Source organism: Amblyraja radiata, chromosome 1 (genome assembly GCF_010909765.2).
Source record: "Amblyraja radiata isolate CabotCenter1 chromosome 1, sAmbRad1.1.pri, whole genome shotgun sequence".
Classification (NCBI taxonomy): domain Eukaryota; kingdom Metazoa; phylum Chordata; class Chondrichthyes; order Rajiformes; family Rajidae; genus Amblyraja; species Amblyraja radiata.
This window is the reverse complement of record NC_045956.1, coordinates 113,532,679-113,553,597: the sequence shown is the minus strand read 5'-3', so window position 1 is coordinate 113,553,597 and position 20,919 is coordinate 113,532,679. Positions and strand designations below refer to the sequence as shown.

The 20,919-nt window shown below is 41.4% G+C and overlaps 1 protein-coding gene across 1 annotated transcript in view; it reads right to left on the bottom strand.

Moving 5' to 3' along the window:
* Window positions 1-20,919, bottom strand: part of tusc3 (tumor suppressor candidate 3) — a 452,158-nt gene that overhangs the window by 186,787 nt on the left and 244,452 nt on the right. Inside the window, exon 7 of the mRNA XM_033029228.1 lies at window positions 10,226-10,289. Coding sequence (XP_032885119.1) covers window positions 10,226-10,289 — 64 coding nt within the window. The remainder of the gene's footprint in view (window positions 1-10,225; window positions 10,290-20,919) is intronic.

Genomic DNA, 20,919 nt, shown 5'->3' with positions numbered 1-20,919 from the left:
GAGACTCTCACCAGGGTCTCCTCTATGTCCTGTAGCTCCGCTCTCACTCCCATCCCCTCACTCGTAACAAGGACAGAGTCCCCCTTGTCCTCACCTTCCACCCCACCAGCCGTCACATACAACAGATAATCCTCCGACATTTTCGCCACCTCCAACGGGCCACACCTTCCCATCTCCTCTCCTTTCGGCTTTCCGCAGAGACCGCTCCTTTCATAACTCCCTGGTCAATTCGTCCATTCCCAACCAAACCACCCCCTCCCCTAGTACATTCCCTTGCAACCGCAGGAAATGCTACACTTGTCGCTTTACCTCTCCCCTCGACTCCATCCAAGGACCCAAGCAGTCTTTCCAGGTGAGGCAGAGGTTCACCTGCACCTCCTCCAACCTCATCTATTGCATCCGCTGCTCTAGGTGTCAACTGCTCTACATCGGTGAGACCAAGGGCAGTCTTGGCGATCGCTTCGCCCAACACCTTCGTATAGTTCGCATTAACCAACCTGATCTCCCGGTGGCTCAGCACTTCTACTCCCTCTCCCATTCCAAATCTGACCTTTCTGGCCTGGGCCTTCTCCATGGCCAGAGTGTGTCCCACCGCAAATTGGAAGAGCAGCACCTCATATTTTGCTTGGGTAGTTTACACCCCAGCGGTATGAACATTGACTTCTCCAATTTCAGGTAGTCCTTGGGGTGGAAGATTGCAACCTTCACGTGGTCCGCCCTGTTTCGACGAATGCAATCAACCCGGCGTGCGCAATCAAATAAGATCAAATAGAACAAGTTGTCCTACAACTTTAGGCTGTGCACGCCATACGCAAGAAGAAGAAGGTAGTCCTTGCTTTCTCCCTCCTTCCCCTCCACTTCCCAGCTCTCTCACAGCCCACAGTCTCCGCCTCTTCCTTTCTTCTTCCCGCCCCCCCCCCCCCCCATACATCAGTCTGAAGAAGGGTCTCGACCCGAAGCGTCACCTATTCCTTCGCTCCATAGATACTGCCTCACCCACTGAGTTTCTCCAGCATTTTTGTCTATCTTCATATATCTCAAATCTCTCAAATCCTAGCAGCATCTTGTAAATCTTCTTTGGACTCATTCCAGCTTAATTATGTCTTTCCTATAGCAGGATAACAAAAACTGTACACATTATTCCAAGTGCGACCAGACCAACATCTTGTAAAATGGCAATATAAAGATCCAACTCCTGTACTCAGCACCATGACTGATGAAGGCCAGCATGACAAGTGCCGTTCTAAGCACAGATAGACACAAAATGCTGGTGTAACTCAGCGGGACAGGAAGCATCTCTGGAGAGAAGGAATGGGTGACCTTTCAGGTCGAGACCCTTCTTCGGACTGAAGAAGGGTTTCGAACCAAAATGCTTTAGCGTCACTGACTGTGGATGTATTTCTATGATTACCAAAGTAATCATACCTTTGCACCATTGTATGATTTCCAAAGGTGAACAAATGAAAATACTGAATTTCAAATAGATTCAATCTTTCAAGAATTATTTTCAATGAGTTTCAGCTGGATGATGTTAATCCTGCCTGCTAATAATTCTTCTCATGCTTCAGCACAATTGCAATTAAATGTTTATAAATCTACGCAACACATTTGGAGCCATTATTTGCCACCTCCATGTTAGTTATTACAGAAAAGGCTGTTAAAGATAGCGGAGTCAGGAGATATGGGAGAAGGCAGGAACGGGGTACTGATTAGGGATGATCAGCCATGATCATATCAAATGGTCTACTCCTGCACCTATTGTCTATTGTCTATAATGCATGCAATGATAAAGTAGAACACTGGTTTAAAAGAATTACAAGAATTAAAGAATATACTTATGAAGACAGACCTGGCAACAATGATTAAAGCTAGTGCAGGCACACTGTGTGATACCAACCCCATGCAGGGACCTGAAACAAACATTAGGAAACAGATTTGTACCCTCAACACACATTTCATCGCACTGAGTTCTCTAATGAAAGCTGGCAAGGAACTAAAGAAATTAATTTGTAGGCCAAAGCAAACTGCTGGAAACCAAGCTCAATGAAGGCCAATTGATCCTGATGACAGTAAGAGACAAGTGGAGACAGTAATGGATGAGCAAAGAGAAAAAAAGACTTAAATTGTTTAATCCACAATAGAAAATATATTTGACAGGTAAAGTCCAATATATAAACTGTCCAAAAAATAATACTTTAACGTAAAACAGAAGAAAAAATTATGTCAATACAGTAGGAGAGCACCTGGCAAAAGTAGATCGGGAGCAGATGTTTACAGGTAAAACATAACCTAACTAAGTATGAAACATTATTAAAGGTAAGCTAGTTAACATTTGTTTCCTGAATTTGAAGGCATAGGTTTAAGGTGAGAGGAAAGAATTTTAAAAGCAATTGAGGAAAGAGTTTTTTTATACACACAGTTATTAATATCTAGAACATGCTGCCTAGAAGAGGTAGTGGAGTCAGATATAATCAATGTGTTTAAAAGGCATTAAGACAGGCTGTTGAACAGGCACAGTAGGATATCCAGATAATGCAGCCAAATGGGAGGAGTAAAAATGGGCAAAAAGGTCAGTGTGAAAGTGGTGGGCTGAAGAGCCTGTTGCAATGCTGTACAACACAGTGGCTCTTACACAGTCAATAACTGAAAACTATAATCAAGTGAAGCTTAGGGCAAAAATAAGAACTAAACATACTGGAAATAGTCAGCCAGGCAGCATGTTTGTTTCTTAAAATTTGAGTTTCTTCAGATTTTAAAATCGTGCTAAAGACAAGTCATCAAATACCAAAACTTGTCAATTTGTTGAATTGTTTCCTTAAAATGATTCTGATAATTCCACTAAAAGATGAACATGTTTTCAAAAAAATCACAATCTATTGATATCTGAATCCACACAAAGCCAAAAAGAAGCAAAGCTAAATGTATACGATGACATTTCAGGAATGCAATCTCCCACTGGGAGGAAAGTAATTGAAAACATGCATTTCGTGAAAACCGAGCTGTAATCGTGCAGTTTACCTTTCCTGAATAATGTGCTGGATGTAATGCCTGAATTAAACAAAGGTAGCATGCAGTGTTATGTTTAAAATAACAACATAAAATGCTAACAATAATTCACTACTGATGACTAATAAATTCTGAGATTGCTGGAACAGCAAAAAGCTTGCAATATATCAATTGAGATTCTGCATAGCTATCTTGTGATTTTACTTCGGAGTCACGTGAGTGACTACGTGAAGAACCCGCTCAGCGCGCATGCGCGGCATTAACGCCAGCAGTGCAACAGCGGCTGCAGCGGGAGTTAGGCGCTCCCGCTACAGAATGAGACGGACCGTCAGGTGAGTACCCTGAGGTCGGGTTTCTATTACAGGGGAGCCTTTTTCTGCTTGTATTTTACAGGCAGAGAAAAAGGCTCTGGAACAAAACTGTCCCCCGTTCGAGGAGGAACGTTTTCCGTCGGGGAGGGGGGCAGCAACAGGCGGTAGGAGCGTTTACCCGGTGTTCCGCTATTCCCCGACACCGTGCCGAGCCCAGCCCGCTAGTACCTGAGCAGCGGACTGGATGCATAGCCACCCAAAGAGGCATCCTGCAGGTGTTTTTCCCGATTTCGGACGGGACGTCTCTCAACCCGCACGGGGGGAGAGAGAGCCGCCTGAGCCGCTGGAGCGGCTCTCGGAGCAGGTGCCTGTGAGATGCGCTGCTTGAGGGGCGCTCTCGCTTCTACAAGGCACAAAAGCTCTAGAAGAACCTGTCCCCCGCTCGTCTCCAGTGGAGGAGCGTTCCATTGCAGGGGGGGGGGCAGCAACAGGCGGTAGGAACAATTACCGGGCGCTCCGCTATCCCCATCACCGCGCCGAGCCCAGTCCCGCTAGTGCCTCAGCTGCGGTCTGGATGTTTAGACATCCGAAGAGGCATCCGGCCGGTGGCTTCCGACTTGTCGGAGGGGACGTCACTCCACCCGCATGGAAGAGAGACAGCCGCCTGAGCCGCTGGAGCGGCTCCTGGAGCAGGAGCTCCTGCGAGACACGCTACGTGAGGGGCAGTCTCGCTGGAGGGTTCAGGCATACCCTCCACAGTGCCTAGGCACTGCCCATCGCTTCCTCCTTAGTGTGGTTAGCTTTGGGGTGACCAGGGCTGGGCCGGTCATGAAGAGGGGGTCGCTGGCTGAAGAATTCGGGAGTATGCCAGGGGTGCAGGAACAGGAAGAGCTGCTGGGTGTGTGTGGACCGCTACGTGGCTACCCCACGTGCAGGAAGGCCATTAGAGTCTAAAAACTAACGGCCAGCGTTGACCACCTCTCTGACAGGCACCTACAGGAGCAGGTGGTTAATAAGGCTAAAAATGTACAGCTCCAATGAATTATAGTCCTTCAAAGTGCCGGCACTCAACAGCCAAATCTGGGGGCACGTCGGGACAAATACTCGGACCAGGAGCTGATACTGCAGCGGATCCTCAGGCTCCTGACGTCAGCCATCACACCATTTGCTCGTTTTCTGTGGACAATACGGAGATGACCACTAACTAACAAATCACTCTTGCACTGTTGTGCAACACGCGGAGATAAATTACCTCCGTATATAGATCATAAGACCTGCCCTAAATCCCGAATTTGGGTTCTAAACCCGAGCCACTGAGTCAGCCTCACTGCTCTTTGGCAAAAAACCTCATGGGAATAAAAACTTTCAGCCTCATGAGGGCAGGCCCCAGGACAAGTAAACCCCAAAAATACAATACCCAAGCGGCAGCACCCCATCGCGTCCACCAGTCGACGTCTACCAAATGGGACTGGTGAAAGCTCGGGGACCGCATTTTTTTATGCCCGGGAGTCTTTTAGACCATGGCCCAGAGCAGGACCCCATGGAAAATGCACCACCCCCCAACATCACCGCCACGTCAGACAACGCGCCAGACTCGCTGGTCTGGGAAGAGACAGAAGAAATGCCCATATTCATGGAGGTAGGTGGGTCTGGTGCCTACAAGAATATGTAAAATAAGGAATCTAATTTCAAAGGATACTTTATGGCAAGCATTGGCCTCAAATATAATAATAATAACTTTATTTATAAAGCACTTTAAACAACTGCAGTTGCCACAAAGTGCTGTACATGAGAACTCATGAACAAAAAGCTATTACAAACAATTAAAAACCATTAAAAACCGTAAAACGAAGGACTATAAAAAACACACTAAAAATTAAAAGACATTAAAAGCACTAAAAACAGGAGCAATGCCTCAGCCAGTGTCGAAAGCCAAAGAATAAAAATGTGTTTTTAGGGAGGATTTGAAGATGGACAGTGAGGGGGCCTGTCTGATGTGCAGCGGCAAGATGTTCCAGAGTGCTGGAGCAGCAACAGAAAAGGCTCCATCCCCTCTGAGCTTCCGCTTAGACCTTGGTACCTCAAGGAGCAGCTGATCAGCTGACCTGAGGCACCGGGCAGGTCTAATATGCTTACTATTCAGTACCCATTCAAAAGGATCTACGTAGATACCTAAAATTTACCTGGATGAGGCAACTATGACAGTTAAAGCATTACCCCATGGGGTAACGTCAGCTCAAGGTTATTCATCAAGATACTAAAACCAGCCCTGGCAAAACTAATAAGAAGACCATGGAATTGGCTATGTCAGCTGTTTTTCAGCTACAAAACAGTTTTCGAAACCCTGGGGTTTGTTTTACATCCAGATAAATCAAAGTTGAAGCCATCCACTATCATGGACTACTTAGACTTCACAATTAATTCAATCCATATGACTGTAACTTTGCCAAAAGACAAAACGGTTAAATTGGCACAATTATGCCACAATTTAATGGTCAACGAGCAACCAACTATTCGACAAGTAGCAAGAGTAATTGGGAAAATGGTAGCAGCATTCCTGGCTACACAATTCGGACCATTGCATTATAAAATCTACAAAGAGCAAAGGTACAGGCATTAAAATATCATGCAGGTCATTATGATCGGGTCATGAAATTACCCACTGAAACTATATCAAAACAGTTGGCATAGTTTCAGCCCTATCATTATCTAACAGGTGGTAGATGGACTAACCTAAAGTCATCATTACTACTTACACGGGGCATTAATTATTTAGCGATGTTGGGTTCCTTTTATGGATTAAAAGCATATACATCAAATATGCATCACTGCATGTACGGTTACAAATGGATAATACTACGGTGGTGGCCTACATTAACCATATGGGAGGCATAAAATCATTATCATGCGACAAATTGGTCAACACAATTTGCCAATGGTGTGTCAAAAAGACATATTTGGCTGTCAGCAACTTACCTATCAGGTAAGCTAAATACAGTGGCAGACACCAGGTCATGCAAATTCAATGACAACATCGAATGGATGTAAAACCCAAAGTATTTGCAAAAATTATCAAGCTATATGGCACGCCAGATATCGATTTATTTGCATCAAGGCTAAATCACCAGATACCTATGCATGTCGCTTGGGAACCAGACCCAGAGGCAGCAGCGGTAGTAGATGCCTTCACGCTGGATTGGGGAAATTCCTTCTTCTATGTTTTCCCTCCCTTCTGCCTCATCAGTCAGGTACTACGAAAAATACAGATGGACTCTGCATCAGGGTTGATAGTACCCGACTGGCCTACACAGCCATGGTTCCCAGTACTGCATGACATGTTTGTTGAAACACCGATGGTATTCCCCAGTGACCCAGAGTTGTTAACTCACCCGGTATCAGGCACAAGCCACCCATGCCATGAGAAAATCAAACTCATGGGTTGCAGGGTTTTAAACAGACCTTATCTGGAACTGGGATTGTCAGAACAAACCATCAACACCATGTCAGCATCCCTTTCGAACATCCACTAAGAAGCAGTACTTAACCAGCATCAAGAAATGCGAGAAGTACTGCCAGGAAACAAGGACCACGTACACAACAGCAACAGTCACCAACGCACTGGAGTTCCTGGCCTACCTACACCACAAAGAGGAATCAGCTACAGTGCCGTCAACACAGCAAGGAGTGCCCTGTCTGCTTATTTGAAACCAGCACCAGGACAACAGCCAATGGGATCCCATCCACTGGTGGTCAAATTAATGAAGGGCATCTATAACATCAAACCCCTAGACCAAGGTATACCCATTTATGGGATGTCAGTGTGGTCCTGACGTACATCAGGGGATGGCCACCAGCCAGATCCCTCAGCCTCAAACAAACTACCCTGAAAACGCTCATGTTGATGGCACTTGTATCCACTCAGAGGGTCCAGTCACTACATCGATTGCGACTGGACAACATGGTGACCACCTCAGACCAGATCTCGTTCATCATCCAGGGTCTGGTAGAACAGAACAGGCCAGGTATAGCCAATCCAGTTGTGGTGTTCCGGGCTTACCCGCCAGAGCCGCGGTTGTGTGTCATGACCTATCTACTATATTATATAGACACAACCTATAACATCAGAGGGAGTGAAAAAGCCTTATGGGTCAGCCACAAAAAACCTCATGGCCGGGTAACGAGCCAAACCATTGCAAGATGGCTCAAGCAGGTACGAAAGACTGCCGGAATAGACTAACTTTTTTCAAATCTCATTCCACCAGGGCAGCGTCTACATCAACGGCCGAAAGAATGGACGTACCGGTTGACCATATTCTGACGACAGCAGAATGGTCGAGGGAAACGACATTCAACATTTTTTACAATAAGCCGTTGACGAAACCTGACTTGTTTGCAGAAATTTTTTACAAACTGCAAATATTTAATTTAAGCCCGGGGGAGCAATTTAATTTGTTATTGTTACTAAATACCATTTTTGTTTCTCGAAAAACAGATTCATTGGTTGGTTACGATAACACACTTCCTCCCTCAAGAACTTCGGCAGTGAGTGAAATAAAACTGTTACACGGTTTGAAATCACAGAGCTTTGAAATCTTCACGTAGTCACTCACGTGACTCCGAAGTAAAATAGTACGATTAAACGAGAACTTACCAGTTTGAAGTTTGATCTGTATTTTATGAGGAGTTACGATGAGGGATTACGTGCCCTCCGCTCCCACCCTCATAATATAGGTCAAACTGATAACTGATGTCTCCTTTTCTTTACTATGTTTACTTCAATAACTGTGTCTATCTGTGATTCCACACCGCTGCTTGGAAGTATGCCGCGCATGCGCGCTGAGCGGGTTCTTCACGTAATCCCTCATCGTAACTCCTCATAAAATACAGATCAAACTTCAAACTGGTAAGTTCTCGTTTAATCTTACTATTTTATTGGTTCATTGAATAACTAGCATGGAGTCCATTTGCAGGGAACACTGCTTCTCCAGCAAGCAAAACTTTGGGTTTTGTGTAAATATTGAAGGGTTTTGATATTGCACATTAACCAGTTTCATGGATCAATACTTCAGAGAATATCAAACTCAGGAATTTGATAAGTGAAGGGATTTGTTGAGATTGGGGAAAGAGAATCTGTTTCAGTACTTTACAACAGAAATTGGGGGCCATGAGAGCAGAAGGTAATAGTGACAATTGAGAGTTAGCTGAAGGAGTGAGGTAATTAAAACAATCTAAATAGCATTGTTACATTGATTACACAGATTGAATAGCAATAAATAAGGCAAACTAGAATCCTTGTGTGTAGAGATAAAATATAATATTCTTGCTATTGAGGGAGTGTAGCGTAGGTTCATGAGGTTAATTCCCGGGATAGCGGTACTGTCATATGTTGAAAGAATGGAGCGACTGGGCTTGTATACACTGGAATTTAGAAGGATGAGAGGGTATCTTATTGAAATATATAAGATTATTAAGGGATTGGACACGCTAGAGGCATGAAACATGTTCCCGATGTTGGGGAGTCCAGAACAAGGAGCCACAGTTTAAGAATAAGGGGGAGGCCATTTAGAACGGAGATGAGGAAAAACTTTTCCACACAGAGAGTTGTGAGTCTGTGGATTTCTATAATAATAATAATAATACATTTTATTTATGGGCGCCTTTCAAGAGTCTCAAGGACACCTTACAAAATTTAGTAACAGAATAAAAAACATGTAAGCAGAATGAAACAAAACAAGAAATAACGACAAGAAAAAATAAAAAATAAATAATAAAGACATCAACAATACACAATTCAAAGACACAATTCAAAGACACAATTCAAAGACACAATTCAAAGACACAATTCAAAGACACAATTCAAAGAGAGAGCAGCGGCAGCTAATTGCGCCAGCGTTCACTCTCCCTTCCGGCAGCCATCTTGGAAACAGAACAAATTAAGAAAGAATCATTTAACATAGAAACATCCCCCCACAATGGTTACCATTATGAGGGAAGGCACAATGTCCAGTCCCCAACCCAAGTTCACCCATAGTCGGGCCTATTGAGGCCTCCACAGTTGCCTCTACGGAGGCCCGATGTTCCAGGCCGTTCTCACCGGGTGATGTTGGTCCGGGGTCGGGAGAGTCCTCTCAGCGGCTTGGGACACCTGGAACGGGTGCCTCAGAGGGTGGTGGAGGCCAGTTCTCTGGATACTTTCAAGAGAGAGCGAGATAGGGCTTAAAAATAGCGGAGGCAGGGAATGTGGGGAGAAGGCAGGAACGGGGTACTGATTGGGGATGATCAGCCATGATCACATTGAATGGCGGTGCTGGCTCGAAGGGCCAGGTACTCCTGTACCTATTGTCTATTGCAAAACGGGAGGATTTTGCCATTAATTTTGGCCAGCTGGGTTTGAGAGAAGACTGGGTTCCTTCTCTCAAAAAATGAAGCCAAGTTGTCCTTAAAATCATGATAGACTTATTTGCCATGTATTCACAGCAAATGTTTACAGAATGGTAAAGTGTACAACTATAAACCATCAATATACGTCCGTAACAAATAAGAACATTCAGAAGAAATTCTTTACCCAAACAATGGTGAAAATGTCAGCCTACTACCACAGGGAGAGATTGAAGCAAATAGTTCAGACGTATTTAAGGGGGGCTGACAAAATCTGAGGGTGTCGAGATCAAAGCGTGGCAATGATCGATTTAGATGAGAGAAGACTGAACAAGGTTCAAGTCTTGCACAGATGTAAGCATGCACTGACTGGACATGCTTTGCTGTTGTAAACCTTATATAACATTTTAATTCATATTTGAACTCATTTCAGAATCACATCTCTTACTTTCTTACTAGGTGCAAATGTATTTTTTTTTACTTGCTTCAAGAATATCTTGCAACATCATGTCAGACATTTCAAAGGATACTGAGGAGAAGAATGATGTGCGACTCTGCAACAAACTGAGCTTGGCTACTCCCATGAATGTAACTCTGTGGAAAGAATGAGTTTACAATTATAAAAGGAAAAACAGATCTAATGCCATAAGAAATAAGAAATAATAATCAATAAACAATTTAAATACTTTATAATACATGTTGCATAGGTTCTTGTAATTCTAACATACAAATTTACTTTATTGAATAAGAAATATCACCAATAACAACATTTTCACAGGATTAGTAAAAATAAAGAAGCTATGATAGTTTTCTTGGAAACTAGGCAGAAATAAAAAACCCAAGTCTGAACCATTCTGACCCTTCCATGTCTAGACTGATAGGTTGAGTGGTACCTAAGTGGGTAGTTCACAGAAAAAAATCTATTATTCCTTATGAAATTCACATTCTGTGGAATCTCACAAAGCAACATTGATGGCAATATATTCTGTGCTGCAAAATGTTTTAGTTTTTGGTTGACGAGAGAAACATCCAGCTTACATTTCCCTTTCTGCACACAACTGGGATACAGTCACTCATACAAATGCTTGCTTTTATTCAACATGCACAATAACTAATTGGACAGGTTTTAAGCCAGATTTTCAAACGTCCGGCAAATTTAGAACTGAAGAAATTAATACAATTCATTCAATATAATGCCATTTAAAACAGGATCTTCAAAATGTTTAGGATACCCGATAGCACAAATGTGATGCAGGAATAACTTTGTCAAAGTAACTCCATATACAGTAGAAACAATGCCTGATCCACAATCATGTAATTCAAGGTCATGGCAATACCGATTACAACCTGTCAGATGGCTATATTGCTTAAGTACAGAGATTCTGTGATAAGCTTTTGGAATGTCAATATGTGGGAGTTTCCTGGGAAACAAAAAATAATTCATATTTAAGGGTTTCCAGAATGTAGTAGCACCCTTAAGGTGTTCTGCATCATTCTCTCACAAGTTTTAACATTGCTCTGCTTTGTTTTTATCTGTGGGCATTTAATTCCAGAGATCTGAGCCTCGTTTTATCACCGGTCAATATTTATCCCACAAGCAATATAACATGGACAGATTATTATTGCTCTTTGTTATTGATCTGCCTGCTAAGTGACTATTATGTTTCCAACCTTGCAATCCTGTAGTCATTACTTCCAAAAAAACATTGTTCACAGAAAAGGACAACATACTAGGGCAGTGAAAGACATGTTATAATTGTAAATCCTTTGTTACATCCTCACAACTGTTCAGATGATTGCATTGCACACAATGCCACAGATGATTTTGAAAACTCGCTATATTTCAGGCAGCAACCCCATGCCCCCATCTCCTTAGTAATCATAATAAAAACAGCAGAGTAATTTCACCACTTCTATGATGTGTTTCAAGATAACTCTGATGACAGCATGGATCTCATTGTTTCTCTTGATTCACTGCTGATGGTTTTTGATTGCACTCATCAGCAATGAATGAATAGGTACACTGGTCTCAGGGCAAATCATTCTCTCAATTTATTTTGTTGAATAAATTGCAAAACACAAATACGATTGTTGACCAGAAAATGTACAATCTATAATATCTAATTTTTGCAGTCCGAAATCACTTCAGTTGTTGATACCTGGAACATGATGTCAGAGGATGGCGGTCAATCTGAAACAATAACTATGTTTAAGGGACATTTGGATTGGATATTGAGCTAATGGAGTAAAATGGGATTTATGTAGATGAACAAAACTGTTGGCATGTTCGTGGTAGCTAAAGGGCCTTTTTCAATGCTGTGCAATATTATGACACCATGACTCTGTCTTGCAGACTTATGGGATATCATCTATGTCCATCTGCAAAGCACTTGTTTGCAACTTTTACAGCCTTTATAAGAAACTTGTTTTGAATGTACCTGCATATCAGTCTCACAGTAACATGGGACGTACTCAAGACCCTGCTGCCATGAAACAAGGGCCACCGCTGCACCAATAACTTAATATTAATACATTGTGATCCCACAGGAATTCCATCAATCCTGATAACACATGACAAAAAATGAAACTTGATTCTCACTTCATATTTTACGCATACTGGTGAGAAGCTAAAATATATGCACACATTCTTGAATTGAAAATAAATTTGCTTTGAGATTGTACAAAATCTGATCAGACAAATTAATCAACCTTACTGGACAGTAAATTGGCTTAAAAAATCTTTAAGATTAACATAAATAGACACCCCACTCTAATGTCCACTCACTTTCATTCTTTGTCACTCTGCTGCTGAATATTTTACGGCAAATCATTAACTTAAAATTCAATAACAATTTTGCAATTGCAAAAGAAATTAGATTTTCTTTGATAAAAAGGATCTTTTACAATATGATCAGCTAGCTAAAATCAAGGCTGAGACTGAATCATAGAGTCATAGTCATAGAGTCTTATAGCATGGAAATAGGCCCATCGGCCCAATCCCTACACCGGCCAACATGTCCCATCTATACTATCTGCCTGCGTTAGGTCCATGCCCCTTTAAACCTGTCCTATCTATGTACCTGACTAAACTGTGATAGTACCTGCCTCAATTACCTCTTCTGGCAGCTGATTCCATACACCCACCACCATTTGTGTGAAAAAGTTACCCCTCAGGTTCCTTTTAAATCTTTCCCCCCCTCACCTTAAATCTTGTCACCATACAAAATATTATTGTTATACATCAACAAATTCAAAAACAGAAAATGGATTGCCCAACAAAAGCATAATTGCCATACTCCATTGATGTCAGATTATCCAGCGGAATGACCAAGATTCACAGATATACATGTTTAAGAAGGAACTGCAGATGCTACCCTCCACAGATATACAGGTGGTTTATAGATGGAAAGTGAATTTAAATTGAAATTCTTCAAAAAAATTATGGTCTTATTATTAGGTCAAGATGAGAAAAATAAATTGAATAGATCTACTGACATGACATAGAGACTATATGGGTGTAAATTTTAAAGCTGTGCTCTTAAGCATTGGCAAAGAGAAGCATCAGTCCCAAATTGAAACAAATTACAGTTCTGTAAATATATCAATGTGGATTTTCTTCTGACTAGCAGAGCAGCAGAAAGCGCGATGTTCCTCCTGCTCAATTGACCCTGTCATTAATCTCCCAAAGTGCTGATGTCCATGAATGATTCTATGGAAGTGCTAAAAGTGTACACATGGGTGCTCATTGTGACTGAAATGTGCTGACAATCCAATTCATAAACTATTATACATGGTATTTTCCTCTGCCATAGTGCGAGTTACAAGAGAGGGGAAGATTTGTGAATTTACTTAAATTGTACATTTATATCTACTGTTATTGCTGCTTAAAGTGCAGCATTTAAATGCTCTCAAACATGAATTTTTGTTTTATTAATTTAAAGGAAGTACCTCCCCTCATATTGGACTTCTGATCAGGTATTTCCTTCATTTACTTATCATTTCTGACTTTCCTGTATTTATCAGTTATGCTTTTTCTTGTTTTCCTAGTTTTATTTATATTGTGTCGATATTTGCACATATTTCAAGAACTCATTGCCCAATATAATGCACACTCTTGTGATTTTTTGTTTCTATCTCCCCCACAAGTTCCACAAAGTTCATGTTCAAAATAAGGTTCTGTTTCTGCGCTGTATCTCTAACCTTAAAAAAAAACTAAAGTAGCTCTGCACACTTGAGGTTGTCTGCACAAATGTCACACTCCTGTCATCCCTGTGTTTGCCAACTTCAAAATCTTCACGGTGCACTTTTATTTTGGGCTTACATTTCTCATCATTAAATTCTTCACAAGCTCTCTTTGTACAACTTAGGCTAATTTTTGAGGCCCAGTCAGTGACAGTTATTCAAATATAAATTTCACATTTGTTTTCAAACTTCTATCATAGTGGTCATTCTTAAAATAAGACAACAGTATATTTGTATCCCCCTTAAAATGCAGCAAAGTTTCCAAATTGCATTCTGGGAAACAAATTCCAATGAAATCTAACAGAAGACATTCGGAGAAGTGACAAAAGTCCTTGGCAGATGCCTGTGTAGGAAGGAACTGCAGGTGCTGGTTTAAACCAAAGATAGACCAAAACGCTGGAGTAACTCAGCCGGACAGGCAGCATCTCTGGAGAGAAGGAATGGGTGACGTTTCGGGTCGAGACCCGGTTCTGCGATTCAAATGAATACCAGGTTTGTGAGCAGAATAGTTAAGCCTCAAATACTGATCAGTGAAATGAACAGAATTAGTGCCTTGGGTGTGGTGGTCATGGGCGGGAACAAATCTAATTGGAGGAAATTTCTGATCACCAAGGACGGGATATTGTCCACGATGAGAGAGTTAGATTTAGCTCTTATGGCTAAAAGAATCAAGGGATATAGGGAAAAAGAAGGAACGGGGTATTGATTTTAGATGATCAGCCATGATCATATTGAATGGCGGTGCTGGCTCGAAGGGCCGAATGGCCTACTGCACCTATTTTTCTGTGTTCTATGTTTATAAAAAATGGGTACAATCAGAAACAATGCATAGGTCCGGAAAGCAGGTGGGGAATTGTTGTGTGTTGCATCCATATGGAGTTTGATGCATTTTTGGATATCAGCCAGCAACACCTACAGCTAAGAAGTAGTGGATGGCCAAGGATTGATCAATTCATTCTGGAACCGTCTTTAAATGCCACCATAAATTATTATTTTTCAATTTCTGAGCCTTTTATTTATTTTCTGTTTTCTTTATGCTATTACCAAACAGAATAGCAATGAGGAAAAACTGTATACTGCATTTATGAATAGTTTTGTTACATGTAACATATGTAAGATCAAATAGATTGTAGTTTGTTTTGTTAAATGTTAAGGGCAAGAGTAAATCGATTGCATATAATTTCAAAGTAATACACCATGAATGTATAATGCAGCAAGGGGAAACTATTACAAGGATATGTTTTAATTTATTATGATTCATTGTCTTTGTGAAGTTGCAGGTTTTATAACAAAATATGTTTTGGCAGCAGTCTTGATACCTTCTGTGACATCATAAAATTCTGCATCACCAAGGAGCAGAGAATTCTGAATAAATGTGCTCCTTGAAGAGTAGAGATTTTTTAAACATTTATAATTGTCTAAATGTTGCAGTCACCAAATGTTCAGTGCTGCCACAATATCACAATTGTTTCAATGGTAAAACAAGACCCAACTTTTATAGATTGCAATTAATTGCCAGCTTCAGCAGCAGCATTTCAGGATGGAAATTTCTATTTGCAATCTTCGCATGCATTCATTTTGATATAAACAAATTATAATTTTAAAATTGGAAAATAGTTATGTTATATTTATAGTTTAATGCAAGTAATCTAGTAGATGACTGTTCTAATTTAATTAAAAAATAAATGAATGTAAGCAAAATAGTGCAATTGCTAGAGCGTTTGGTACCACATGCTGTGTTTAACTAATTAATATATATATAACTTATGTACACAATCAATTTATATAATGTGTAGGAAGGAACTGCAGATAGACACAAAATGCTGCAGTAACTCAGCAGGACAGGCAGCATCTCCGGATAGAAGGAATGGGTAACATTTCGGGTCGAGACCTTTCTTCCGACTGAGAGTCAGGGGAGAGGCAGACACCATTCCTTCTACCCAGAAATGTTGCCTGCCCCGCTGAGTTACTCCAGCATTTTGTGTTTATCTTTGGTGTAAACCAGCATCTGCAGGTGCTGGTTTAAACAGAAGATAGACACAAAATGTTGGAGTAACTCACTGGGCCAGGGAGCATCTCTGGAGAAAAGGAATAGCTGAAGTTTTGGGTCGATATCCTTTTTCAGTCTGAAGAAGGGTCGCGACCTGACACGTCACCCATTCCTTCTCTCTAGAGATGCTGCCTGGCCCGCCGAGTTACTCCAGTTTTTTATGTCTATCTTCGCAATTGGTATAAACTGATTTTTACAAACAATAGGACAGATATTGTAAACATGAAACAGATGACATGTACATCGTGAATTTATTTCACTCGAGATAAACACCTTGATAAATTAATCCTTTCACACAAAATTAATAATGTATTTTACCTTCCTTCACCGTAACTAATTGCTTCCATCTTGAAGTTTTCATTGAAAATTAATAATTAAACACGTTACAGGTATATGTCTTAACAGTAATTAAAAAGGCGAAGAATTCAGACAGCTGACCAGCCAGTTTCAGTTATGATGTTCCTATGCTCTAAACCACAGTCTACTGGGAGATTGCCTTATTTATCAGCATTATGAGGGTGTTCTTGAAAATTACCAAAACAGACAAAAAAGGTATTTTCCTTGGAGATCCCGGCAGTTATCAAAAAATGTTCAGCTCTGAATTGCTGTGATTTTTTAATGGCTGCTCTATCCGATTGGTAGTTTAATATGTTTTATTGAAAAGGGCATTATTCTTTTCTCTGTGGTACAACATTTATCAGAATGCATCTTGTCTGCACATTTTCATTCTGCAGTTTAAATGTCAGCTTGCACGAGGGCATTTTGTTTTTCAAACACCGGTTTAAATACTGGTTTCAAGGAATATTTAAGAGAATAAAATTCCAGGGTTTCCTTGCTCTAATCTAATAAAACCTTTGTTGAATGATATAATAACAGCATCGTGAGGAGCACACCTCCATCTTTCAGAGCTTTTAATTTATTTCCTGCTGATGTCACAGTGCACGAGCGAGAAGTTCACTCATTACATTTCATTTCTCAATTTATGTTTTGCAGAAAATGTTAGTTTTCTCCTTATCTCTGGATTCAAATTCAACAATGGCATTAAATGGCACCGAACCGTTCGAGCGTGGTTAGCACCAGTGCTTGTGACAAATGTAAATACTAACGTAGATTTGCCAAATGGCCCATTTCCATCTAATTTCCTTGAAGCTCGATAAGTACCTAGGGAAATTCAGCAGGCTCCTGGGTGACGATGGAAACTACCCAGATGTTATTTACTGCATTGTGTAGAAATAAAGGACTGCACATGCTGGTTAATACACAAAAGAACATAAAGCGCTAGAGTAACTCAGCAGGTCAGGCAGCAGCTCTGGAGAACATGGGTAGGTGACATTTTGGGTCGAGACCCTTCTTCCAACTGATTGGTGGGGGGAAGAAGAAAGCTGGGAAAATGGAGAGGGAGGACAAAGCACGGACATGGAGGTGGGATGGTGGACATGGGCAAGGTGGGAGTGTTGTACTAAAGGCCAGAGATAAGAGCAGAAAGCGTGAGACAGTTTTGAAGAGTTGCAGAGTAGGAAGCCAAAGGGAGGACATTTCAGAGAAGAAAAATCTCGTCATGCAGTGAATAGATGAATCGATATTGTCAAATCAATTGCACTAAAAGAGGAAGAAAGTTAGTTTTTAATGCTTAGACAATACAGTATAACTGTGGTCAACCGAGAGTACTCTGTACAATTCTGACTTTGAGAGTATACAGATCAAATCACCTGAACTGATTGGGAATCAGCCATCAAGCACTGGAGACATGTAGCAATGTTTACTCTGAAAGGAAAAAGTCTCTGCAAAACCTTATCAAAGCTTTCAAGATTCTTAGAGCAAAAAATGTTGTGATTCGGTTCACAGACTGCTCAGAAGATGAGAGTGAATCGAATGCTCAAGGAAGAAAGTGGTTGGAAGGTTTTTAATTCACAAAGGGTTTGTTAATAAGTTTAGACTAGGAATTGCAGAATACATTCCAGTGATGTCAGAGAGGTTGGTTAGAAACAATATTCAGCGCCATTCAGAAATGTCCCCAAACCATATTTTACTCTCATCACTTAAATGGTCAGAGGGAATTATTTATTGCACAAAAAAAAGCTGCACCAAAGTCAATGCAGGTGGCCATGGTCACCATCAGTCCATATGATTACAGCTATTTCAATGCTGTTCTTGGGGCAGAAACCCAATAGAGTCATTTAAACATGGCATAGTAACAAAACTCAAAACAAATCAATTAAAAGTAATTGTGAATTTTATTTTATTGACAAATGCATGAGCTGCAAGAATCTATCATGTAAACATCGAATATGTTGAAAACCAAACCAATGCATCAACATAGGTGGCTTATAAAATTTCATTATTTACATAGTTTACAATTCCTTTTGAGTGGAGTTTATAAATGATAGTCAACAAAATGGCAAGATTGTCTTTCCAATATATGAACGTATCATATCGGATCTCTTGCTAAAGAACAACTGGCCAATAACAATGAAGCATTGCTACAGGTAATGTTTATGTTCATAAGTTAAAGGAGCAGAATTAGGCAATTTGGCATATTAAGTGTACTCGCCATTCAATCGTGGCTGATCTATCTTTCCCTCTCAACCCCATTCTCCTGCCTTCTCCCCATAAACCTTTACACTCTTACTAATCAGGAATCCAGCAGTCTCTGCCATAAAAATGTCCATTGACATGGCCTCCACAGCCATCTGTGGCAATGAATTCCACAGATTCACTACCCTCTGATCAAATAAACTCCTCCTCATCTCCTTTCTAAAGGTACATCCTTTTATTCTGAAGCTATGGCCTCTGGTCATGGGTCACCCACTAGTGGAAACATCCTCTCCACATTCACTCTATCCAGGCCTTTCACTATTCCTTAAGTTTCAATGAGGCTCCCCCTCATCCTTTTAAACTCCAGCGAGTACAGGCCCAGTGCCGTCAAACGCTCATCATATGTTAACCGAATCATACCCAGGATCATTCTGGTAAACCCCTCTAGACCCTCTCCAATGCCAACATATCCTTCCTCAGATATAGGCCCCAAAACTAAGCACAATACTGCAAATGCGGTCTGACCAGTGCCTTATAAAGACTCAGTATTACATCTGTGTTATTGTTGTTGTTAAAAGTCAACCGGTATTTATTCAATTAGCAGCCAGAGGTCACGATCATATTGGTACTAGCAAAACAGACAGGGACAGAGATGGAGAATTTAGAGAGTTAAGTAGAAAATTAAGAAGCAGGAATTATTCCCTCTGCCACAAGTTTTATTTCTTTATTTATATAGCACATTTTTAGTCAACTTGCATTGACCCCAAAGTGCTTCACACAATTACTTCCATACAGACAGGCAAAGGTGGCTGAAGTGTCTTGCCCAAGGACACACACAGGCAAAGGTGGGTGAAGTGTCTTGCCCAAGGACACAACGACAGTATGCACTCCAAGCGGGATTCGAACCAGCTACCTTCCGGTTGCCAGCCAAACACTTAGCCCATTGTGCCATCTGTCGTCTCAGAACAGAAATAGACAGATAATATAGTTGAATTTGCAGCTAAAGAACTGGTGTTGGAGAGAGTGCCTCAGATACCTGGATCTAAATGGTGGCCGACTAGGAAAAGGGGAGATGCAGCGAGACCTGGGTGTCATGGTACACCAGTCATTGAAAGTGGGCATGCAGGTGCAGCAGGCAGTGAAGAAAGCGAATGGTATGTTAGCTTTCATAGCAAAAGGATTTGAGTATAGGAGCAGGGAGGTTCTACTGCAGTTGTACAGGGTCTTGGTGAGACCACACCTGGAGTATTGCGTACAGTTTTGGTCTCCAAATCTGAGGAAGGACATTATTGCCATAGAGGGAGTGCAGAGAAGGTTCACCAGACTGATTCCTGGGATGTCAGGACTGTCTTATGAAGAAAGACTGGATAGACTTGGTTTATACTCTCTAGAATTTAGGAGATTGAGAGGGGATCTTATAGAAACTTACAAAATTCTTAAGGGGTTGGACAGGCTAGATGCAGGAAGGTTGCTCCCGATGTTGGGGAAGTCCAGGACAAGGGGTCACAGCTTAAGGATAAGGGGGAAATCCTTTAAAACCGAGATGAGAAGAACTTTTTTCACACAGAGAGTGGTGAATCTCTGGAACTCCCTGCCACAGAGGGTAGTCGAGGCCAGTTCATTGGCTATATTTAAGAGGGAGTTAGATGTGGCCCTTGTGGCTAAGGGGATCAGAGGGTATGGAGAGAAGGCAGGTACGGGATACTGAGTTGGATGATCAGCCATGATCATATTGAATGGCGGTGCAGGCTCGAAGGGCCGAATGGCCTACTCCTGCACCTAATTTCTGTTTCTATGTTTATGATCATGCGGATCTCTTCAAGGGCAAGTGGGACCTATATAAGAAAGACCTAAACTGGAAGGTATCCTTGCAGAGAGGTTTGCTGAAGCTACTTGGGAGGGTTTAAACCCTAATGGGGCATGGATTTGGAATTGGAGCAGTAGGTCAGCAGGTGATGCTATTGAGGAGAATGTGGAGGTTAAGTCAAGTAAGTCTCGTGGCAAAAAACAAGCAGGGCCAGGATAATTTTAATGGATATAGTTTATCGGTAAGACAGATGAACATAGAACTGGATTAGTGCATGGAAAGTAAAATACCCTTGGTATTACCAAAACTTGGTTGAGGGAAGGGCAGATTCAATGTTCAGCTCCTACATCAACCTGCTCCAATGGCATATCCTTCAGCCTAAACATTGATGACACTGAGCTGAAGACAGACAATCGGCTTTAAGTACCTAGGAATCATCATCTCTTCTGATGGATCTCTCGAAATGGAAGGCCAGTTAATTGCTTGGTTGCCTTCTCTCTTGTGTGATGAACTAGAGAAACATCAATCTGTCAACCAAGATCAAACAATACAAATCAGTTATACTCACATGCCTTTTGTATGGCTGTGAG